Consider the following 25,814-nt stretch of genomic DNA (forward strand, 5'->3'; position numbering starts at 1 on the left):
TTTACCCATTTAAAACAAAGTAGGAAAGAAAGATCATGCTTTCATTGCATTTGAAATTAGAATTTAAAAATAATTACGATTTCTGTGCTTTGATAGTAAAACAGTGTGATTAAACCAATAAAAATTCACCTTAAGTACTTAGCCATTATGGAAACTTGGTAACACCTTTGATTTTTTCCCCCGAGTGCTTCGCTAATAGGTCTAAAGTGCCAGTGAACAAGAAAACAATGTTGAAAAGTAGGATGTAAGTGGGACTTACCTTCAAATAGTCCATAATATCTTTAGCCTTAAACCACTTGCTGAAAAAACTAAACATATATAAGAAAAGCTGCGCTACTTTAAAGCAAAAAATAACAGAATTGCCAAATTACTATTCAACAGAATGTTTTACAGCAGCCAAAAGGACACTCAGAAGAAAGAGCAACACAGCAGCCTTTCTAGCATTTTCACTGTGATGCTACCAAGCCCCACAATCTTTTCTGACCATCCACCAGAAACCTGAACCAATCTTCTTACCTTGGCGTTGAATTTGGCAACAAAATCAAAGTGTTTCTTCAGGTCAGTGGCCAAAATTGCCTCAATGACAAGGAAGCGGAAATGCTTGAACTCCACATGGTCGAGGTTGACCAGGAAGTTGTACTCTGGCCTTGACATGAAAAGGTTCCAGGCAGCAGCGGCGTGGTGGTTCTCTAGGACGGAGCGGTCGTTGTACAGCACTGCCTGTGAAAGTAATGTGGGCAGCTGAAAGCTGAGAAACCTCTTAGTGAAAGAAACACTGCAGTGCAGAAATGAGAATGTGGGGATGATGCATGAGGGAGGTTCAGGTTTGGTTGATTTGTTTGTTTTTTTTTTTTTTTTAAAGAACTTCTCGAGGTTGAAGATGTGATTTTGGCAGGACTAATAGCAGACACCTGAATTGTTGTGATGGTTAAGATTTATTGGAAGACTGATTTGAAAAATCTGGGTCTTTCATGCTCAAGGGTCTTCAGTTCCTGACTCAACTGCATCATATGACAATAGATTATTCTGTTTCAGGCCACATAATATAATACAGGCACGTGTTTCCCTGTTTCTCAGAACTAACCTCCCTTAACAGGGATTATTGTCTTTGGTGTTTGTACCTGGCAGTTCTGTCCATATTGGACTGATTCGAAACACAGAAACAAGAGAAATTCCAGTTTGCATCCTGACAACACACACACAGCCTGAAAGATTTCTCAATGCTAAAATCCAAAATTGGTTAAATCTTTACCAAAACAAGATGCATAACTCTCATAGTTATGGCAATTCCATTCAGAAACTAAAGAAAGATCTAAAAAATGGACTTTAGGGGACAATAACCATCTAGAAAATCTCTCCACTTCAGCAGCATTCAGTCTTTTGACAATTTGGTTTATGGAAAGAAAAGGTTTTGGAAATATGCTTCCATGTAAAATAGATACAAGTTTTATAACTTTTTACACAAATATATACACATATGTTTTAGTGGCTTTTCACTTCAATTATACTTTTCTGTCATCTAGAGATGAAAAAATTAAATCCTATCCTAAAGTATGGAATCTATTCTTTACCTCAGAGAACAGGTTGCTGAAGCAAATCAGCTTTACAGCCCATCTTGCCTAACTGCACAGTAAGCATTTGAGATAGATATATTCTGCTACAGCTGCTGCAGGGCCAGCTCCTGAGAGCAGATTTTTAACACAGCAGCACTTTATCATTACTGGAAGCTGATACTGCTTGCTGTGAAAAAGAGGAAAAAAAAAGAGGAAAAATCTGGAAAAAAACCAGATTTTCAAAAAAACAATACAACCCAAAACCCCCCAAAATAACAAGAAGAATTTGAATTTTTCCCATTAATTTATTTTCAATACATTAAGACTAATCATCTAACTTCCCTTGTTGATTTTTACAACCATAAAGCTATAGCACTCCTTTCTTAAAAATAGATTTAAGGATAGCATACATCTTCTATCAATTTATTTAACTGGCCAGGTAAATATCAAAGTTCTTGATCACAGAAATATGTTGCAAGGATGAGAAGTATTACTATAAGTTTATAGACAGAAACTGATACAGAGCAAGTTCAGGTGTCTTGCTCTTGGTGAGAGAGGAAGTCTGGATCCAAGTTGGGGAGTAAATCTAGAATTTCTGCATCCCTACCTGACTTCTCACCATTAAGCTATCTTTTTTTCCTTTCCTTGTCCATAGAAATATTTCTCAGCACAGTATGCTGAAGCCAGGCAGGTCAGCTATGTAAAGTAAGGAAAGATGATCTCATAATTAAGCCAATAAACAGTGACTCAGAATTGCTGAATTCAACTCCCAGCACTGGCAATGACTTCAGTGTAACCTTAGGTAAGCCTCAATTCTTCATTTATAAAACTGATATTATCTTCCCCCCCACCACCCATAGAGGCATAGTGTAAAAATACATTCATAAAAGACTGCAGCTGCTCATATTCTACAGAAACAACGGAAAATGTTATGATCATGCACAAACTAACTTGCATGGCACGCTGTCAACTATACAGGTGTTTTTTAATTTTATTTTAATCTTTCTGTGCCTTACTAGGTAGTATAATTCTTCCCTTATTTCACAGTTTCAGACATTTTATCAGTACCTTTTTTAACAGCTCTACTAACTGAAGGTGGTGAGGGTGTGTAAGAAGACTCTTACCGGTAATCCCCAAGTGAAGTGATTAGTTCTGTCACTTTGATAAGCTGTTTCAAAATATTTGGTAGACTTGTGCTTAATGGAAGCCACAGGCACCACTGGCAAGGAGAAGCTGTTACCAAAGACCTTCCAAACTTAACAGCAACACTACTTGAGAGTTATTTACCTGAGGAGCGCTCGTTGCTACCAAAAAGGCATTGGTCCTTCCTGGATGATCATAATCATGCATGGCTGCAGCTACATAAAGAGCCATCAATTCAAGGGCAGGGATGTTGCCAGCTAGGCATCCATAGCTGTCATCTGTAGGTGTGTATGTCTTCGAAAACACATAACCCATATGGCCATGAGTGATTCCACTGTCAGAATCTGAGCAGAAATAAATAAATTAAAAAAAAACCAACAACAAAAACCCAACAAAAAACCCTTACCACTTTTTCAGTGACTTATTGAAACAGAAACAACAAAGCTGGAAGAGGAGCAAATTTACAATACATTACAGAAGAGTAAACACATTCTGACATCAATGCTTTCTGATACTGTGCACGTGATCCAGTGCAATAAGGCACATAATTGGAAAGGAACAAATTCTCATCCCACCTGGGGATCTTCCAGCCATCCAGCAAAGCCTGTTCTCAAACTACATAAGTTACTAGCAATAAGCCATGGATTCATGGCCATGCTGGAACTCTGTGGGTAACTCAATCTTCCCACTCCTTCCTCTAATTGCTTCACCATATAGATTAGTCTACGAGACACTAACGGTCCTTAAAACAATGGACTAGCATTTATTAATTCAAGTATGGTGCATGTTTTCCAATCCAAACGTCTAGACTTTGGATCTTTGCTGATAATCCTCTTAATAGCCTCTTTTTAAAGCAGGTTGAACATGCTTGTCAGAGGCAGATACTGAGTGAGATGCATTGCTAATTTAATCTACTTGAATGGATCTCACATGCAGTTGAACAACGTCTTTCAAATAACAGACACCAAAAAGCCCCCAAACTCAACCCCTTTCCTTCCACCCATTTCACCTCACCTACAAAGCCTCCAACAACCCTTGCTAATAAAATTTTGCAGGAATAAAAACACTTCCAGTCCCACCAAAACATCCTTTAGAGTTTCACGAATGATATGTATGTGCCACAGAAACACCACCAAAAAAAGCAGAACTGGAAGTGGTTTCTGCAGAACAAACTCCTGCTTTTCCAGTAACTCCCTCAGAACTCCCACAAAATACAGACAGGTCCTTTACTTGTTAAAGCTGAACCTGGAGAAGTTAATATAAAGACGCAGTAAGAACAGCTTCCTGTAAGGAGCAATCATAAAACAGCAGACCAGTGGTCTTGCAAACTAGTTGCAAGATGGTAACAAGTCTCTTTCTTTGGAGACAGTGAAGAAAGGCAAAGGAACACTTCATGACAGCCAAGCAGTGACAAGTGCACAGCACTGTCTGCATGCCCCAGCGGTTTTGTAATAGCAAAACAATGCAGGGTTTGAGGTTTTAAAAGTCTACACTGCTTCTAGAGCAGCACTGAAAAGCACTACTAATACAATTCTCCTAGAAAAAAAGGTATTGTAAAAATCAAATGATAACAAACGTCTGTTGTTATGGGTGACCACAACGGCTTGCATTCACATATCATTAAACGTACAGTATTAGGTTTTAGAGGACCAATTCCTTTCTCTTCAAAGTTATACAAACATACCTTAACACCTTCAACATCCAAGGTGCTACTGAACTTAGAAGTCTATATAACAAGTAGTACTGCATGCAATCCTCAATTGTTGGCTTTCTTACAGCAAATTTCATGACAAAAACTTTAAAAATACAACATATATACTTGCACATTTAAATATACCTGAATCGCTTGCTGACCCGTGATCGTTAATCACAGTTGGGAGTCCTGGGACGGGCTGAGTAGTAAGGTACCAAACGGCATGTAGAACATCAGTTGCATGGATTCGGTTGTGATCTGTGATACAAAGAAAATGACCCTGCTATTAAACGTGAAGGATATTTCTGACGGAGGGAAATCAGCACCATCTAGTGGGTACTGCGTGGCAGTCAATTGAGCAGAGACAAATCAAACATTATCACAAACATGAACAGCTGTATTTTGTAAATGTTCAGTTTTTCTTTTACTGAAGTTGAAGCACATTCAATGGTATGTCTCACACCAGTCAAGAAAGAGAAAACAGCAAAGAAGCAGTGGGATCTGCAATGTAGGGAACTTTGCAAAAAAAAGTGTTAAACAAGGAGCCTGACCTCTGCTACCAGCTCCAATCCTTTACTCCAGTGGTTGCCTTTAGCTAGTTAAATGCTATCAGGTAAATATGCACCGTTAACCTCTGATCCAAATTAAATCAGTGGGAAAATCTCATCTACTTTAGTAGCCAGATTTCACCTAGCTTCTAAATACAAGGCAGGTAACACTTACCTGACCCTTCTTGAGCAAATTTAGGTGCTGTGCTAGCAGCTGCACTGCAAAAAAATCAATCTCAGGATATACGTACACTGCACAGTTAAACTAGGTTCTTTCTGCAGTTTTCTGGCCAGAGATGAGTTCAGGCCCTGGATCCTGTAATCTGTCTTACTATAAGCTCTCTTTGCAGAAATGAGAGATAAAAGTCACCCTAAGGCTCATACCACCAAATCCTTCAAGGCCAGGTAAACTATCCCACAATCAACACAACTGGCTGAAAAAGAATCACATGCTAGTTCAGCACAAAGCATCATCTAAATATACATTAGCAAAAAGGGGTAATGCCTTGCTGCCAGGACCAAAGCTTACATCTGGGGTTAAACCACTGAAGTACAAGCATTTTAGCTTGTGATTCAGGCTGATTTTGAGCAGAGCATAGGTATCTTCTACAGTGACTAGCTAAACACAAAGAAATCTGCTAATCTGAATGATAACCTGTGGCTTCACTACTGCTGCTGCAGTTCTGGAAAGATGCATTTCAGAGGACAAAGCACAAAAATGTGGGACTCCACTGCTGGGTCACCCCCATCTGTAAAACTCGCAGTACCTGGCTACATCTCTAGGTAATCAGACATCTTAGTTGGACACACCTTGGTAATACCAATCAGTCATGTGTCTCTCATTGGCAAACCAACTGCTGGAACAGGCTTGATGGGAACAGGTGAAGAGCTAGGTTATATTAAGAGGATAATGGTCAAGAATCAGGATAACACTGGAGATGATATGCATTCTTCACTAGGAAAAATTACCAACACACAAGTCCAGAAGCCCTCTCTAGGAAGTAATAAGTAAAGCTGACCAAATTCATTAGGGGTGAAAAAACCTCTGTACTAGAGGAGGACTAGAAGGGACTGGCAGCAAGATGTGTAAGTAACCTGGTTCTATACCTGCTGCATCCTAAAGATAGGCAGCATGCAGCTGACAGGGTTTCTCAGCACTGAAGTTGAGCTTCACCCTATGGCCTTTCCTTCTATGGGAGAAGAGGAAGGAAGGAGAAGACCTGGGATGGAGAAAGCACCCTGAAGAGCCATATTTGCCTTCTTGCCACTGCTAGGGGATGGGTAATGCCTGCTCCTGCTGCGAACAGCCAACTGCCCCTTCCAGAGCAGCACTGCTCAGCCCACATTTCTAACCCCTACCATCAGTGGGGCAGCAGCCTCCAGCCTGCATTTCCCTGGCTCTGGCAGAGGAGGGCTCACCATCTTGCTGACCCTACACTCCAGAGCTCAGGCAACTGCCTACTTTGTCTACGCCTACAATCAGCAGTATCCCATCTGCCAAGGGCAGACGGGTGTAACACAGAAAGGTTTACTATATTCACAATTTGCAATCACTTTGCTCGCTCACTAAACGTGAGCATGATGTCATGCCAGTTGGCCCTTTTATTTACCCCTTCCTTTCCTCTCTTGCTCTCCTTTGTCTTCCCTGTGACCGTCCCTTTAAATACTCGTTAGTGACCACTAGCTAACATATTTAACAGCAAAACAGTAAGCAGCATAGGCATGGTTATTTTTGGAAAGAAGAAAGTAAAATATAGAAGGACTCTCCTCTCCCCTGCCTTCCTCGAAGTACTAAGAACATCCCTCCTGAGACACTAATCTCATCACACAAAACCTAGAGGACAGCCCTGCATAGGATTCTAATGCTTTTCGCAGGAGTAAAGGCTGGATTAGCCTCTTGTGAAATTCACACTGATTTCATCCAACTAGGATAGTCACCGTTAGTTTTGTGCAAATAACCCATTTTTCAGTTCAGCAACCAGAAGAAATAAATGGTTAAGTCCAAATAAGTTGTTTTGGTTTTTACCCCTTCACAGAAATGAAAAACTGGAAGGTAAATTAGTTTTGTATTAGACAAAATATTCTGCTTTACTAAAATGAAACACAGTTAAGAAAAACCAAGGAAATGAAGGGTTAGGTTCACAAAAATTCTTGAGACTCTATGAACAGTTAAATGTTTTAAACAAAGAGGAATGGCTCCAGTAGGACAGACGGACTGTGGGACACCCATGTATAACCCCCTGAGGCTATAATCTGCTGCTTCAAATCCCTGATCAGGTTCAAACACAAGGAAAGATTTGAAATTTGGTCTCTCACTTTCCCAGAAGACAGTCCAAACCACCTGGCTGGGAGGCATTTTGAGGTAGCTTTCCTTCAATCCCTCCCACTGTAGCTGTTCCAATTAGTATTTAATATTTTGAGAGAGACACTATATGACTTACTAAACCAATGTTTCAGACATTTTTCTGGGAGGTGGGAGAAAACAGGGTGTCCTACATTCCTCAACACTGGGGTTATCTAAAGGGCCAGCTAAAGGGGGTAATAACTCCCTCTCTCCTCCTGGAAAAAAAAAAGTTTTTTTGCAGTTGAAGTGGTTTGGTAAATTTGATTCGAATTAGTAAATACTTTGGGGATGACTGAAAGCAGGTTTTTCAGTGAATAAATGATTCACACTGAAAAATACCAGCTGAGCTGTAGCTGCAGAACAGGATGCACTCATCTACTTGGCATATTTTTTCTGCTTTACAAAGCTCATCTCCTTTGGTAGCATAGCAGTGCTACTCTGTAAAAATCCAAATTGCTTATGGGGCAGAAATGTTTCAATAAACTCTAATTGGGGCACTGGGGTACACTTGCATCATCAGGAAACAGTCCTTTGTACCTATAGTAGCTTTAAATGGTTTCAGATTTGCCATGAATTATTATTATGAAACATTATGAAACAACATGAAACATTAAATGCAATGAAAAAAAGACAAGAGGCTGTGGTTCAGCACCAGCCTCTGACTAGAGAGCCATCCATTTGGTCATGATGTAGCTGAAGAAAAAAAAGTAGCTGTTATAATAAGAGAAGAAAGGCTTCAGTAACAAAGTGTGTGAAAAAATACCCCAAACTTTAAGGAAGCATTGCTATCTGCTGGGAATTTTTACTTACAAGGTATCTCTCGGTATCCACATTCCAAGGCATGAAAGTAGTTCATAAATTCCCTCACTGGTATTTTAAAGGTTTCAAACAGCCCCATGTCTTCAAAAAGTCTGTATGATACCTGAAAAAACAAAACAACCATGCTGCTAAATAGACCAGAAAACCTCTAAATATTAGGTAAAAAAATCATTCTGTCAAATTACCCCATGAAAACCCGCTTTCCTGGTAGTATTTTCTCAACTACATCTGATCCAGCTATAGCTGCAGCTATTTGCATTTCCATAGGGATGTGGCTAGACAGCAAAACAGACAAGCTATTAGTACCAAACAGTCCTCCTCATTCCTTCATTACACCTTTGAGATGTTCTTCTCTTCCTTTCAGGCATATGGATCCCCCAAATTTTGCAAGCACCTCAGAAACATATACACATAAAGGAAGATATCCAGAGGTCTTCGATGTCTTGGGAAAAATTTCCCCACAAACTTATCCAAGGAGCATCCATGAGTCAAATCAATTCCCAGAAAAAAGGGGAAACAAGTGAAAGAATGACAAAAGGAGAGAACCATTCAGTTCCTATGCACTATCTCCTTTCCCTCTCCCCCATTTTGGAAGTGAAATGACAAAAGTGACTTCTCCAACAGGATTTCAGAGGCAGCAAGTGGCTTAGGAAGCAGAGCTGCTCCAAGTGTTCCTGCATGGAAAGATGACTGTAGACATCCAGGAGAGGATATATTGGAAGGGAGAATGTGATCGGTGAGTGAGGGGGTGATCAGGAGAGACAAGTGCTCAGAAATGTAGGCAGCAGCTGCTGCAAAATGGACACTTTTGAAGACAAGTTTGAACTTGACATACAGAACAACGGGACATAGTAAAACTACTGCCTGACCTTTTCACTTCTTTCACAAATTGGACCCTAAAGCCTTGCAGCTTCTTTATTTATTTACCGCTGTTAGCTAAATTCTGTCCTTTTGATGCCATCTGTCTGGTTATGATCTGCCTAGAGCTAAGCAATTTGAAGCACATTTGGAATGATGAGTGCTATACTGATAAGAAATGGTTATCAATTATGTTTTGTGTTTTACACCTGAATGTAAATCAAACAGCTATCCACACCTGTTTCTTTCTGTATCATGTGTATATAAATTGGGACCTGTGAGCTGCACCTAAAGTTTAATGAACATATACTTCAAATGTCCTGCCAGTGTGGATTTTTACAGTAAGAATAATAAAGAAGGATATGAATTGCAGCATTAATGATCTCCTCCCCCCCCCCCCAGTCATTCCCCACCAGGAAAAAAATCTGTGAACTAACTCTGGCAAAACACTGCAACAGGCAGTGATGATGCAGAGACAGGCTGAGTGTGGTGTCTGACACCATCTGGGATGCTCCTCTAGTGACACGTATCTGACAGTTGGGGTTCTGCTGGCGGCCTCAGCTCTTACTTCCCTTCTTATCATACCGATATAAGTGCCACTAGCAATGCAGTCAGAAAAATCACTGCTGGTGGTAATTTCTCTTTGTGGCCATGGCTGTTTGCCATAAAGTGGCAAAAAAAGAAGAACTTTTTCATAGCAAAGGAACTAGGGAACTACTGAATTACAGTGCTCTAGAAGACATGAGCTTAGAACAAAAGGTAAGGACTGTAGAAGGCAAAACTTTACTCTCTGAAAATCCCATGGGATCCTCCTGTACTGAGGCAGAGTGAAGAGACTGACTTTATGCATAATTTGGATTAGAAACTGCAAAGAATTCTGTTTATCTATCTGGAATCACAGCTGAAGTAAATCAGCTGGGATCCAAACCTTCACCTATGGAGAGATGAGGTATTTTTACACTCTAGTCTTAGATCACTGAATGGTAAGCTTCATATTTCCAGCAAAATATCTCTGTATAAAAAGAGGAAGCATAAAGAAATATTATTCTGCAGGACCAAACCTTACTGGTCTACACTGGATAGGTATCTTAAATAAAGGATGTCATAAAATCATGTTTTTCCTCCCCTTGGATTTTGGGGGTCGGGAAATTCCACAGCAGTTGAAAAGAAGCGAAGCTGACTAGTGGATATGAATGACAGCTCTTCCCCATGACTTGGAGTAAAATGGCATTATTTTCTGTAGTCATTAGAAAGCTTAAACAGCCAAGCAAGTCATTTGGACATTTTGTAATGTTTTCTTTCTTTCTGTCTTTCTTCGCAAATGGGGAGGAAGGGGTAAGGACAGGCCAGAAAGAGGAAAAAAGGGCATTGATGTCCTCCAGAAAGTCAACTAACTACATTCTTTCATTTAAAAAAAAAAAAAAAGAAAAACTGTGCAGTTTTGTTTATTCATTGCTCTGGATTAACCATTTTTAAATGCTTCTGTCTTTTAAAATCCTTCCTTCCCAAACCACATGCTGCTTCATGAGCTCCCTGGGAGTTAGAATCCCACGGGCTCAGCACAGCACCCTTGCAGCCACAGTGTGGTCCCCGCTGCCAGAGACAAGCCCAGGGAAACTCCGACAGCTGCCAGGCGCTTGGCAGTGGGTGCTGCACACTGCCTCTTCCCTCCAGCCTCCATTTTCTGCTTGTCTCTGCAACGATTGCTAACACTTGAATGAATCATTCATAACGCAGATACTTCTGGTGGTGCTGCCTGAAGAAGGACAAGCACTTTTCCCAAATGATTCCTAATGGAAGTTGTTTTGGAAAGGGGGATCGTTATTCACACGTAGCTCCTCTCCTGGGTTTTGCAGGCACACGTAAATGGCTCTTGTTGGAGGACACGTGCAAATTTTAGGTTAGCAGTGCCCTACTCGTTGTCTGCAGGCAATCCTCTTGCACTCCTTTTTTGCCTTTTGTATTTGCTTTCTTCAAACACGTGTTTCTTTTAAGTTGTCAGCACCCAGTCTCTGGCTCTGACAAACACAACTCCTCACAAGGGCTGCTGTGACAATCCTGGGAAGATCTCATCCCCCAAGGACTGATTTCCCTCGCTCCTTCATATAAGGAGCTGCAGTTCATAACGGCTGCAGTTTCTCTCTGCAGAAGCCATGCATGATGATGAGATGACAAACATTCCTCTCGGTACCACCCAGGGACCAACTCACATGCACTGCAATGATGCCAACCGGCCTTGACGCTGCTTGTGTATTGAGAGCTTAGGAGCACCACCAACACTTCTCGTCTCTATGGGCCCAGCAATTAAAGCTAGAGAGAGACCTTGACTTTAGCCTACTCTTTTTCATTTTATTAGCTTTCCAAGGCAAATGAGTTTCTCTTCCACAGGTTTTAGTTTTATAGGAGCTGTAAGAAGAGTGTTAAGTGTGACTGAAGACATTATCTAACTTTATGGCCTGTTGTGAAGCATCAGCTCAGTTGGAGAGCTCTGCTGTTCCTTTCTGAAATGAGACTGGTATGTAAAGTCCTCTCTAACCCCTATCATGCATATTTGTTAGTGCCACATTTAGAGTGCTTGCCACTGTACTTTGCACAGATGCTTTTATGGCCGCTGACTGGTTTGGGGTCTTTTTATATGTCTAAATCAATTTAACATTCCAAAAAGAAGAAACAGACATCTCAAGCAGCTTTAAAGATGCTAAGCCAGCATTTGCTTTCTAAACTGAATGCTTCCCTAGAGGCACGTGTCAACTCTGCTTTGTTCCATCTCATAAATTTAACCTAGCAAGGCAAACATAGTTAATTCAGCTTGTTAATTTACTTATTTTTAATGGATGAGTCCATTTAATGGCAAAATACGGAGAATAAATCATTATGAGCTTTTGTTTTCCTTTGTTTACAATATTCCAGGATTTAAAAATTATACAAGAAAAAAGACAATCCTTTTGGCTAGAGAAAAAGGTTTATTTATTTTAGTTCTCTTATTTTGGAAAATAACTTTGTTAGGAACATCTGAGTAGGTGGGGGAAAGAACTAAAGGATCTATATTTTATGAACAAGGTTGAACTTGCTACATTCTGCTCTTAGGGAGTGGGAGTTATCACAAACAGCTGTTACAGAAAATGTTTAATTTTGATCACAGATATTATTTATTAAAGCTTCTCTATTTTATTTCACAGGCCTCATTTTGTGGCACTGCAAAACAGATAACATGTTCAGAACCTGTGCAAAAAGCAGATGTTGGGAAACAGAGTGTGGAGCTTTAGTGCAAATTGAGGGAGGCAGAGGGGAATTGTCCTGAGAGGTACAAAACTCCATGCAACTTGGTAAAGTGCTTAAAACCTATACAGGTACCCATGTAAAACCAGAATAAATTTTGGCTCATCCAAACTGTTGGTTATGCCATTAAAAAAAAGTTCTGTTTTTCCTTATGTTTCATTCATCGTTCTATTATCATTCTATGCTATTACAAAACAACATGACCAATATGATCTACAAGAGCATTTTAATCACACGCTCACTGTCTAGTGCAAAAGTGTTTCAATGATCATGACCGGATTTATATCAATACCCACATCCAGCCATATTTTGCCTAATTCTCTAAAATTAACCTAGAGAGCTGGCAGGCTGGTTAAACATAGATGTTACTTGCCAAGCTACAGAACAATAAAAGGCAGACCACAGAATAAATTTGAATTCATGCCGTGGTTTTCCTGGTTGACCACTGTATAATTGAATCTAGCTGAATAATAGTTAACCACCATGGGACCAAGATTTGATACAGCATTCTCTGGAGCTTGTTGCACTGAGATCTGCCTGATGCGCTAACCTCTGTGTTTGTGGGTGGTGTTAATTGTCCCACATTATACCAATTAACATAATCTCTTCTTTCCAGCACTCATCACTACATAATGCCTTGTAAAGTGATACTAGGTCAGTCAGATTCTCTTGGGGTTTTTTCCCATCCATCCCTAAAAAATAATTATTACTTGCCTTTCCTGTTTAATAAACCTCAATACTTCAGTAAGAAAAAATGGCTAATTTGTCTAGAGTGCCAGGAAAAGGGGCATAACAGAGAAGAAAGTTCAGTCAAGAAAGTGATGATGGAAGTGACATTAACTGTGCTGAGTAGAGACGGTCTGGTCAGTACCTGCATTCAACTTACAGGAGGAAATGAAAAAACAATAGTTGAAAGAAAGACTAGTAAGCTCTCACATCCTGCCTCACAGTAAATTAGTCTTCTCTATGTAATAATGATATGAACTTCCTATCAAAGTGCTGACTCTTTCAAGATGAGGGAATATAGCAAGGACTATTTTTTCCCTCACTTCCTGAAACCTTGATTTCTTGCACAGCCTGACTAAAATCTCCAGTATAAAAAAGGACCAAAGTTCTGTATTTCCTGCCTCAACTGAATATATGCACTGTTTATCCCTCCCATGCTGAACTCCCTGAGAAATCCTTTCACAAAGAACTCAGTAAGAGGTGGCAGCACCTCCTGCAGATAGAAGAGAATATTCAGAAAGGAAATGTAAACTCATTGACAGAAAGCAGCAGGCAAAACAGGTGTGTGGTTTTTTCTTTCACATTTTTAAATTTAAAAATATAGAAATTTAAAAGTAAGGAATGTAATGAGATGGAGTTCATATTGTCAGCTTTGAATTAGGTGGCAGGGATCACAATTCATTGGATGACTAGCTTGTAAGGACAATGGGTCTTAACACTGTCTAAATCTGTCAATAATCTAGCCAGTCACTGCAGACAAGATATCCTTCTCACCTGACTGAGAATCCGACCACATTTCTTTCCGATTTTTTCCACCAAATCAAAGATTGGGAAGTTCCAATTATTTAGCTGCTCCATCAGGGGATCCAAGTTGTCCATAACCAGAGGCTCAGGAGCAAGTACAGGCTTGTCCTATGCCAGAAGTCAGAATAAAGAGGAACTTTAGTTCTGTGAAGCATCTCATGCAAAAATTTATGCTCTTAAAAGCTAAGGTCACATTAGCATCATCTGTAAGTCAATGGTACTTTACGCAGCTCAGCGGAGATGTCCCCATTTCTACCAGCCCTGCAGCTAGTCACTCTCCTTTATAATTCGTTTCACTTGAATGAATAGGAAATTCTATATATGAAACATCAGCCTCTGAACTTATCCATGGGACACATTAATTCATTCATTCATGGGAATCATTCATTCATTTCCAAGGGAGTGTCGTCCTCATTGTAAAATTTGCTGCAGTATAGAGGGAAAAGTGCTCAGTTTCTACTTCTGCATCAGGACCCATTCATTACAATCTAACATGGCTAATGCAGCTCGGTCCAAGACTTGTACTTCTTAAACTGAAACCTACCTCTTTGTGAAGGTCTGCAAATAGGTGATGGGTTGTGCCCCTCCTTTCACATTTCCCCCTGTATACTGCCTTGAATTTCATTATTACTAAGAAACTGTAGATGAGTAAATGCCAAAATATCTCAAGAAAAATGCCTTCCCTCAGCATGTCCAACTCCAGTTCAACAGATTACAATAAATTTTTCAAGAGCTCATGCCAACTTAAGTTTATTAATTCAGTTGTACAACAGGCTGTGGAAAATTTAACTAAACAAAGCTTTCCCTCTACTTCTCAGTCAAGTTTACAGCTGAATACAGTAGCTGTGAGAAGATCAGCACTTGTTCACCATGCTGCAATGTTCTTATGTTCAGGACATACACCAACAATAATATAATGCAGCACCCTCAGACAAGTGTTAATTTATTTTAAAATAAGGACCACTGTATATATTAGCCAAGATTGCAAGGCCATTGAGAAGCTGAAGTGGCTGAACAGGAAGACTATAAGTCATGCCTGTAGTGAGAAGATAATTTCTCTTCCTTCCAATCCATTCCCTTTAAAGGCAACGTTAACATGGAAGCCAAACATTTCAGAAATGCCTAATGCCAGGTCCATAAACTTACATTTATTCATCAAAATATGATTAGAAAGATGGTTAATGTTTCACAAGTGGCCAGGGCTTAGCAGCTCTCACACATTTCAGTGGTTCCTTTCAATTCTTGAAGGTCAATCCTCCTACTGCAAGGTAGAAGCATGCTGCAATTGTTGCTTAAAACCATGGTCACAATCTTTAGACAGCCCTAGGGGCTTTTTTTGTGGGGGTTTGGGATTTTTGGTTGGTTTGGTTTTTTTGTTTTTGTTTTTTTTGTTTTTTTTTTTTCCCCAGTGTCAGTATACACTGAGTCTATTGTGCAAGTGGAACTTAAACAAGCTACCTCAGGTGGTATCAAGGGATGCAGAATGATGGTCTCAGGTGTGTACGTCCTACAGACAGATCCCTTCCGCGTCTGATCTTTGGAGCAATCTGTCTCATCATCATTTTGCACGATATCACTGCTATCGCTGTTGTTGGTCTCATAGTCAGAAGTGGCTTGCGCAGGATCATCTACAACACAAATCACAAAGCTTGTTGTGTGAACAGCAAGGACTGCATGAAAGTCATCCTGTGACCTTCTGAATAATAGCAACAGGATCTCTGACTCATAATACATATGTGCTGCTTGGCTGGGTCCAAAGTTGGACAATCTGTCCAAAGGCATTAAAGATTATACCCTGCAGAGTGTAAAAAATGGGATCAGGGATTCAAGAGTGAGAAAAATTTTGAGGACTATTATTTGAACTGACTAGGTTAGATGAGGGAAACCATATTTCCTCTGTATTTTAACTCTATTCTTCATCAGCATTTTGCACATGTACATACAAAAAGGAAAGGAGTCTCAAAGACAATTTGTATGGTTTCACCTATGTATGTTCTCCTTTTATGACAGACAGGCATATCTGCCCTTTCCATGAATGATTATTGAATTTTAAGGGATGAGGAGTTTTTGATGGACAAAGAATTACCTGTTCTGTTCAGGGTGTGTGTGGTACCATCATTTCTATCTAGTGTCCCATCACCAGCTTCTATTTGGTTATAGGGTCTGCCACAGCTGAAATACATCAAGAAACATGCATAATATAAAGAACCATGTGCATTAGACAGTCTTATGTAAAATGATTTCCTGCTGACAGTGTAAGATTATGTCATCCAGTATAAGCTATGGTACAGGGTGCATTCTCCAGACAAAATTACAAGAGCAAGCTGAAGTTTTATTGGAAGTCAGGAATGTACAAAGACAAAAATACAAAAAGACCTTGGATGACCTGGCCACCACCGTTAAATCTGCGTTGCCAACAGTAAACCTTTATTCTCTAAGTTTATCAGTACAAAAAAAATTCCCTGGATTTGTACTACAGCTGCCCTATAAATGTGAACTAAAATTATGAAAATGTGCCAGAGTGCCATACAATCTTATATAATTCAATTTGAACACAGTCATAATGTGGCTTTACTCTCCTTTTATTGTTTAAAACTTGAATACGTTCCTCTTAAGGAGGAAAAAGGTATTTTGCCGTTACTTCAGTGACAACATACCAAGTACGTCAGAACCAAGGGGGCGTTTCGGACAGAACATGAAGTAAGTGATCTGGCATCCAGACATTTAGCAATGAAACTAGAAGACAGAGTTTGCTTCATCATTCCCAGAACAGAAAGACATTGTGGGAGGGATCACAATATCATGGCCTTTCTGAATGACTGGCTCTTCCCTTCCATTAAAATGCATTATTCCTTGTGTGTGATTCCCTTTAAGCCCTAAACGTGAATTCAGTACCAGCTGGAACACTTCAAATTACAATGTCCCAATATGATTGAGTCTAGGACCTGAAGGAACAATGATATATCATGAAAACATGAGAGAACTTAACAAATCTGAAGCCTCATTTAGCAGTACTATATCAAATCTGTCCATGAGAAACTGACATTGTAACATTTCTTTCTCTGGTTCGAGTCAGTATTTTGTGGCATATCTTATCTATAACAGCCTTTGCAAAGCAACTATTACAAAATTATTTTGATTGGTCAAACTTTGTACTAGAAACTTTGCACGAGTGTAAGTTCACCATATAAAAATGGTTGAAATCCTATGCCAGATAGCTTTTGACTGGGTCATCCAAAACAAATTCTGGAGCTTGGTATGCCCTGCAAACATAATGAATACCTGAAATAATTTTAAATTAAAATATAAATCTGTATACAATGATACTTGTAGTGCATAGCCAAACAAATAAATCTTGTATCACTCAGGTCTATAAACAAGATGAAAAAAATGTATTAATTTCTCTCTCCCACATTCCTTGTGGTTTCCATGAGGTCAATGGTAACAAGCCAAAATGTAAAAGTAAAAGAGAAAGCAAGCCTTTGATTGGTTGTAATGCTACAAGACTTTTGCGTCATTATGAGTGTACCTCTTTATTTCCAGAACATATGCAAACTCACACTGATTTAATATGTACGGTCTGCATAAAACACTATATTAAAAAAAAATTACTGAGCTACCTAGTAGAACACTTGAAATCTGCTCTATGTCAGAAGTAATCGTGCCCAGGCAACTTTAACTCAATCCCCTTCATGTACAGGCATTATAATATACTTCTTAATCACAGGATTGTTTAACATTTTTTCCACAGGATTCCTGCCTTATCCACTAAGCAGAATTAAAAATGATTACTTACAACTTTTTTTAACAGTGTTACCTGGTGTATGTTCTTGTTTAATGCAGTTTTCAAACTCTGCTGTCCTACCACACTTCACTTTGTAAGTAAAAAAAAAAAAGTACAGTAAAACTGCTGTCTTGATGCCACTGCCTGGGTGGATCTGATTTAAAGCACTGAACTATCAAGAGTTCATTTCCTCTTTTGTTGTTGTTAGGGAAGGGATTGGTTTGGTGGTGGCAGAGGTTTGCCGACTTGGTAGTATTTCCTAGCCAGGCAGTTTTTTTGGCAGTAAATGTAGGGCATTGCATGCTGTGAAGACTAGCAATCTACAATGTGAAAGCTCAAACTTTAAAAGATTTATTTCCAGTGTTTGTTAATTTAACTCTCTCAGCTTGTCTAAGCCATTTAATTTCTTTGGGGTTTTTTTTGGTTTGGGTTTTTTTTTTTGGTTTGGGGTTTTTTTATTTATTTATTTTTTAATTGTGCTTACATTACTAAGGGGTGCATTATTTATGTGCTGTTAGTTCAGCTTGTATCTGTGGATATGACATCTCTATATACTAATGGCTAGAAATGTGACAGTGCTTATGATTTTTCAATGAACATTAAAGGAACTGTGATTATTAGTAACAGTGGATGCCAATTCTATTAGCAGTCATTACATCACAATATTTTAAATAATGTACTTGTTTCAAATAATGGACAACAAAGTCTATGCCAGCAATGTAACTATTTGTAACGCCTACACAGGCTAAGCATTTGAAAACAAGGAAATTAAGGACCTAAATATGCTATGCAACCTATGTAGATCACATGAGACAGTAGCCACATAAAAACTAATGAGCATTTTACCAATGATTACACTGAAATCAAAGTCTACACATATCAAGAAAATATATTTCATTACTATCTACAACAACCTTACATAGATTTTTTTTTTTGACATTTTTTATGCAACTATTAACTGTTCTCTTTAATAGAAGGCTTCCAGAAATAATTGTTACTAGTTAAAGTAATAATATTTTGTTGAAGTAGTAATAAAGGCACAGTTTAATAACACAGTAGCATGTTTATGGTATATTACTTATGTGTAATATAATTTTCATTTCAAATAAATCACTGCAAGTCCCAGTTTTGCAATACCTTTGGAAAACTTTTAAAGGCACCTAGTTTCTACTTAGTCACCTAAAAGCCTGTCAGGATGCTAGTCTGAACTCCATTGAGGATGACTCCCTTGAGCAAACTTGCAATCTCAATTTTGACTTTCTCACACCCGCTTCCTAGCCCTGCACACAGCATACCGAGACACATCCAAAGGCACGTGACTGAAGCCATAAATAAAAAACTATTTCCAAAGACAGTCAAACTTGATAACATTTAACCCAGCCTCAGATGACGTACTGTCCACTGGCTAGCCAATAATCACAAATCACTCACTACCATGACCAAAAGTAACATCTAATGAGTAAGGTAACCTTGAAACTGCACTGGAACAGCCTTCTAAATACCAGTGTTTCCCACTATTCTGAACTGGACACAGTAATCTAACTGAATCCTTTTTGAGAAGATAAGCAGAACAACTTTCTTTCCAAAATGCTGATTTTGCAGAGCAGATCTGCGTAATCTAATAACGGGCTACTTTAAAGTGTGAAATTACACTGTTACTGTAACTCTTAGCAGTAGAAAGAACTCGGCTGCAGTTGATTTCTGAAAAAAATTCCCAGCACTACATAATCTGACTCTGCCTAGGGAGGACAGGATCCACTCCTTCTGAGAGAGTGCTCAAAATCACATAGTCTTCAGGCATTGTTGGCACACCTTTATCAGAAGGCTACAGGCCAGCAGCTTTTAAACCCTAGAGTCAGATTTTTCTACCAAACATCAGGTGCTCACTGTGAAAGACTTGGCCTGTGACCTGAAAGCGACTGTTCATGTTAAGGGCACGGCATGAGAACCATAAGTTGTTAACATGAAATCCAACTTTGGGATCTGCAAGTTATTGACGAAGAATTTATTTATGAATCAGACTGTGCATCTGACACAAGTGAAAGCTATAAATGTAGCTAACCTCCTGCACTTTTGTAGCATCAATCTGCATGATTACTCTTATACTAAGAACTGCTTAGATATGGTGAAATATCAATACACAATACCGCAGCAAATCACAAAATCTTGTATGTGGGCTAAAAGAGCTTGTTCGCGAGAACAACGTGAAATGATTCCAACGCATGTCAAATTACTATCTTACCTGCTGCAGATGACAGAGGGGCTGATAATAGGGTCTGACAGGCTAGGTGCACTTTGAGTAGAAGTTAAGACTTTGTGTGGCTTTAAGCCTTGCTTGGGGTCAATATCTGTAGAGTCTGGAAATGACACAGAAGATGTTTTTCCGGTAGGACTTGTGGCAGGCGTCCCCTGAATCGGTGAATGGCATGGGGAGGTGAGAGGTGAAATATTCGGCGGGATACCTGGCAAGAGAAAAGAAGTCTTGTCGATTAGCAGAAGTGGCAGATGGTTGTATGAGTTCACTGTGCAGAAATACTCCTCCTGAGATGCGCAGGTACCAGCATAGCTTCCAAATAGAAAAATAAGAGAAGACCCTCCTCCACTCTGAGCCAAGCCCATGGCTGTCACAGAGAGATGAAGATCCATTAATATCAGCCACTTCTACCTGCTGAAGATCTGGCTCAAAATATGAAGCATATTCTCCCTGTTGAGCAGGATGCACCAACTGGCAGGCATGAAATGAAAGGCACGTATTAGTGGCATGACTATTGGTATCAACATGTTCTAGTGACAGAGACACCAAACTCCAGATATGCAGTTCCCAGACCCATCTGCAGTTTCTCTTTGCTTCACTGTCTCCATCTGTAAAGCAGGGACAAGAAAGGCTTACACACATTCCCAGCAAATCTGAATTTCTACATGTGTGAAGACTAACAATAAACCAAAAAAGCAATTTTTAGTAGTCATACGTTATATGAATATAAAATACTGCACTTATGGTGCCATTTCCGCATTCCTCACAGATTTTGGCCTCGATCTTGTGCAGCTTGAGTTTATTTTTCAATATCTGTTGCTCGCTATGGGAGACTTGCGACCTTTACCTGTACCACATGGTATTGTACTCCTGAGCTAGTGTATCAGAAACTGCCAATATCCACATGTGTGAACACTAGCAAGATGTAGTTCTCTCTGCCCCTTATTCTGTCTAAGCACCACTGCCAAGATGAAATGCATCAGCCAGTCCAGTGTTTGAGACAAAGTGCCGCCTTCTTTTTGAATTCACTTTACATTTTCTAGTGTCAGACAAAAAGGTCCCATTCACAATAAAGTGTAGAGAAGCAAACATAATCTATCTCAAAAGGAAATGCATGTCAACTGACTTACCTTCTAAAGTTTGTAGGAACTCAGCCCCAGTTCATTCTTCAAAGCCAAATGATATAAAGAGCTTAGAAACTTTAACTGGCTTTATGTTTGAATTGTGCGCACTATCTAAATGCATTCCAGACACAAAGATTATCTTAGAATAAGGCAATATGTTCATCTAAGTTTATGAAATACTAACCTTGCAGGGTATATGTGTACAGTTCCAGTGGTTTTTCCTGATAACAACTTACTGTGCTATGAGGTTAAAATATGATTTACTGTTGACAATCCAAGAGTTAAAAATAATCTCTGACAGTTACTAAACTGTAATTTTGAGATATCCAACATCTCCTAAGTTTTGATTAGGGTATTTCTTCAGAAAACATGTGGTATGTATTACTGTCTTAATTCAATGACTGCAACTAGAATATTACGCGAGTCTTGAGATCAGAAACCTACAGCCTACAGGGTAATTAAAAAGTTATCAGATGGCCATGACATAGGGAAATTGCTTTAAAATACAGAAAGCCTCTGTTTCATATTTACTAATCCTTTGAGATATCTGCCTTCCATCCAACAAAAATATGTCTTTAAAACCATTTCGCAGTCTGTTAAGTTGCACAGGGGATTAAGTTAGATTCTTATCTATCTTTGAGCTATATGTTACCAAGTAATCTTCATGACTGTTAGAGAATACAATATATATGGTCATCTTTCAACAATTTAAAGCAAGTCCTGGGAATTTAAACAGCAATTTTCACAATAATGTTTCTAATCACAGCTGGCTTTCTACTGCTAGTCTGGGCTCCTGTCTCTTGAAATATTTTTGGTTGTGGATTTTTTTTTTTTTAAACAGTGATTTGCCAGGGTAGGTAACCAAAAATAAATGAATTTACCAGCAAAATGCCAACCTATTTTCAATAATCCCACATTTAACCATTTATTGGCAAAAGTGAGAGAAAATGTATTGCTACAGCAAGGAATTTTGAACAATCAAGATAAGAGAAGAATAACAATACAGGAAGAATTTTTTTTAAGTACCTCCATCTGCTTAGGTCCTCCAGAACGTTTACACATGTGCAGTGTTGAAGAAATAAAACAGTAACTTCAATGTGATGTGAAATTACATATGAAAATACTTGAGTTTACCTCAGAATTTTGCCAAAATAGGTATGGCTAGCAGTATTTTAAAATGCTAATGTTTTCATGCATAATTAAAGACACATTTTGTAAATTAACAGATTTACAGATTTAGCTAGATCAACTTCTACCAAGAATTATTATATAATGCCAATGGAGCTAATATATAAAAATCCGATTTGTATTAACTAGTGCAAATTGAAGCAATTCTTTAGCTGGAATGTGAAAACAAATCATAATTAAAAATGCATGACTCTAAACAGTCTAAAACATCAACATTTCAATCTTTTGCACAAAATGCTGAGCCAAAATTTTTACTCCTGTCAATCAGTGCCCCTAGGAACTGCTTGGGATGGAATGGAACTCTCCCTTCATCATGGGGGAGCTCATGTATTTGGGCAACAGAGATGACTATTAACACTCTCTGGAAGCAGAAGAGACTAAATGTAAAAGTGACTGATGGGGTTGGTAAGTCTTGTTTTCCAAGTATAGAATATTATACACACACCCCCCTTTCAAATTAATGGGTTAATCTCTGAAAATCATAAGTCTAAGTTGGATTTATTTTGTTTTAAAACAAATTCCTGGATTCTTGGTACTATATCTCCATTATTTTCCAGGTTCAATTTTATTCATTTGCCTACGTGCCTATTACCTTTTAAGATAATATTGTATTACTTAATCTTCACTGTGGTATAACAAAGCAGCTTCTGTACAAGAGGAGATGAAATAAACTCTTCAGTTTGAAAAGGAGATATGATATGACAGTGCTAGATATGCAGAATAATTGTGCAGCCATATCTTCAAACCCATCTCTAAGTTAGGATTCTCTGACTTTTCCAATGTCAGGCCTCAGGCATCTATCAATTTCCATCTAATGTCTGGGTGGCCAGTATCTCTGAGAAACATTATCTCAGCATTATTATATGTTTGGGAAAAAAAACAGGCTGATTTAAAAAAGGAAGTCCTCGTGATCATTTTGAATTGCAAGTTAAAGCATGGGTGAACATTACTTTATCCTGCATTTGTACAGGGAAGAGAACCACATTACTGTGGATTAAGATTGCTTCATGGCTGTCATATTGCCCATTTCATTATCAATTAAGAAGTCACCTTCTCAATTTCTTTCCCTCAGTTAAAACAAGAGTAATTTTTTTAAAAATTAAAAAGCTGAGTAAAAAGCCCCATATTTCTCATCTCTAAAAATCAGTAAGAACTACCTGGGCTTTCTCAATAATGAATATACAGAGATAGACCTCTGAGTTATAATGGCTTTGTCTTGGATATGTTTGCGTAAGACGGGTCAGTTGCTGCCTACAGCTCTGAATGGCATCATGTAGGTTGCGCTTCAGGAAATCTCAGTCAGGCAATATACACAGACAGTTAATCTAACAAATGTTATAGAAAACACTGTTCTCAGCCCTGTTGTAATCAAGGGAATTACATAGATATAAATCACAACACAATTTAGCATTGCACTTGCCGCATCATGTCATGACTAACCTCTATAAATCATAAGAGTCAAAACATTTACAATGGCATCGCTATGAGCTATAGTATTTTAAGCCACAGTTTTTTTTTTTAAATAAAAGAAATAACTACATTCGTATTGATGGAAAAATAAGAAAAGACACAGATTAGACAGCAATTAAAAGCAGCTGCATGTGCTAGGCACGGGGAAGCAGGTAAGCGAGACTGACAGAGCCAAGGATGCCCACTCACCTTGCCGGCTCTGCCTTTTGGCATTCAGGTGGTTGGTAGAAGACATGGCGTAGGAGGTGGAGAAGGACCTGCTCTTCGTGATTGTCATCAGAATTGAGCTGTTCCAGGAGTCAGAGCTGCAAAACCAGAGTGCAAACAAGCATTGTTCAACATAGTAAAAAGCCTCAACGGCAGATGTTAAGAAGTTAGGAGCCACAGCAAGAAGTATGCAATACTGAGATAGCACAAAATCTGATGAGGAAAACAGCATCTATCTGCTGGCTGAACTGCTATTTGTGAGGCACTCAGTATTGTATTTAGCAAAAATATTTACAATGCAGACACTCCAAAGCTGGACCTCCTTCAGTGCTGAGGCCTATTCACTTTATTTATACAAAGATGTCTTCATTATATTGTTCTGACAGTACAAAGAGGCTTAAAAGTTGACTTGAAGTAAGTTAAATTTATATTCTCTTTTAACGCCTCCTTACAAGAGCCAGAAGTTCTCAGCATAAATGAAAAATCAGTCTCCTTGACTCCTCTGCTGCAACCGCCAAGGGCAGATACCCAGTAACCCTTCGGGCACTGAAGGAGCTCCTCAGGAGGCTGGAAGAGGCTCGGAAGAGCCCTGCATTGCTGTTGCTAGGGGTGTGCCTCTGCTCTGGGTGAAGCACTTCATGCTCTAGCCAACTGAAATGCATGCTGCATCTCAAAAAAAGTCCTACTGACAGACCCTGAAGACATCGGTCACTGATCCAAGAGAAACTCACTGAAGGAAAATAGGGTGCATGCGTCTGTGTGTGCGTGGAACAAGTCCTGGTCCCCTACAACAGGATGGGCACATGCTTTCAGCCTTCAGGCTATCACTGTGTACCACAAGAGGCCAAATACTTCTGTAAAGCAAAAGAATTGTATTTATCATTGTTGTCCCGAACGACGCTCGTCAAACGTCAGCTGCTTGCAGGCTTTTAGCGCTGGCTCTTATCATGAGACCTACAACTTCTCTGGACAGATCCGCCAGGCCTCTCAAGCTCCACATTTGTCTTCACAGCCTCACATCCAAGTGATGAGATGACATGCAAGGCAGAAGACAGCCTTTTAAAGCAGCCTAGTCCCAGCTGAACTTGAGAAAAACTCAGGAAAAAAAAGTATTCTGAAAGGAAAAAAACCATGTAACATTGTCTTAACTCTACAAACACCTAATTGTTTTGGAAGAGCAAACACTACGTATAAAAATATTTGCTTGTTGGCTGGAATTCCTATAATCTGTGATGAAGTAAGACAAAGAAAGAATCCAGCTGTTTTTTTAATTATTTTGTTTGTTTGTTTTGTGGTTTTGTTTTTTAATTGACAGGAAGAATGTAACACACTGGCCCACTGTAAAGAAAAACCAAACCAACCCAAAAACTCCCAAAACACATTCTTTGACTTCTTAAGGGAGAACCACTGGACATAGAAGTGACTGAAGGAAGGAATGTGGAAGCTCTATTATTTTTCCCCAATCATTTGAAGCTATAAGAGGACCATGTCTTACCAGTTTAGTGACATGGAGTTGGAAGAATACAGGATTACTAATCTAATGTCCCAGATTGTGAAGAACCAGTTGCAGATTTTGTAACTGCAGAATCTGCCACAGGACAATTCTAGTGTCATTTCTGCTCTCCTACCCTTCAAGCCATGAAATGTTTCTTTCTCTGTGACCTATGGTATCCTTGAATTTGGTACAGGGGAAGTGGCAGATAATCAAGATTATTTTTTTTCCCCTTCAGTTCACAGTTCTTTTGCTTGAAAGCAAATCTGTATTGGTCTGCCAAAATTTTTAAAGCTAGACTTACAGGATTCATTTTTCCCCTTTCTGGAATACACATTGTTTCTCCTACTGTAAAAGAAGAACTGCAAACAGTAGGCTGTGAGGCTTGACAGAGCTATAATTATACAATTGGTGACATTAAACGTAGGAAGAATTGATAGCCTGCTTAGTTGGCTCATCATGCAGAGTTATATAATAACCGTAGAAAAGGACCAACAATAATATTTAATTGCTCTCCTTCTCCCTCTG

The 25,814-nt window shown here is 39.1% G+C and overlaps 1 protein-coding gene across 1 annotated transcript in view; it reads right to left on the reverse strand.

Moving 5' to 3' along the window:
- The window catches only part of PDE3A (phosphodiesterase 3A), a 258,441-nt gene that overhangs the window by 10,779 nt on the left and 221,848 nt on the right, over positions 1 to 25,814 (reverse strand). The window contains exons 5-13 of the mRNA XM_052789893.1: positions 23,777 to 23,892; positions 19,794 to 20,013; positions 15,854 to 15,939; positions 15,226 to 15,395; positions 13,738 to 13,875; positions 8,092 to 8,203; positions 4,534 to 4,647; positions 2,841 to 3,040; positions 517 to 720 (exon numbers count right to left, since the gene is read on the reverse strand). Coding sequence (XP_052645853.1) covers positions 517 to 720; positions 2,841 to 3,040; positions 4,534 to 4,647; positions 8,092 to 8,203; positions 13,738 to 13,875; positions 15,226 to 15,395; positions 15,854 to 15,939; positions 19,794 to 20,013; positions 23,777 to 23,892 — 1,360 coding nt within the window. The remainder of the gene's footprint in view (positions 1 to 516; positions 721 to 2,840; positions 3,041 to 4,533; positions 4,648 to 8,091; positions 8,204 to 13,737; positions 13,876 to 15,225; positions 15,396 to 15,853; positions 15,940 to 19,793; positions 20,014 to 23,776; positions 23,893 to 25,814) is intronic.

The sequence above is a fragment of the Harpia harpyja genome, chromosome 6 (genome assembly GCF_026419915.1).
Source record: "Harpia harpyja isolate bHarHar1 chromosome 6, bHarHar1 primary haplotype, whole genome shotgun sequence".
In the NCBI taxonomy this organism is placed as follows: domain Eukaryota; kingdom Metazoa; phylum Chordata; class Aves; order Accipitriformes; family Accipitridae; genus Harpia; species Harpia harpyja.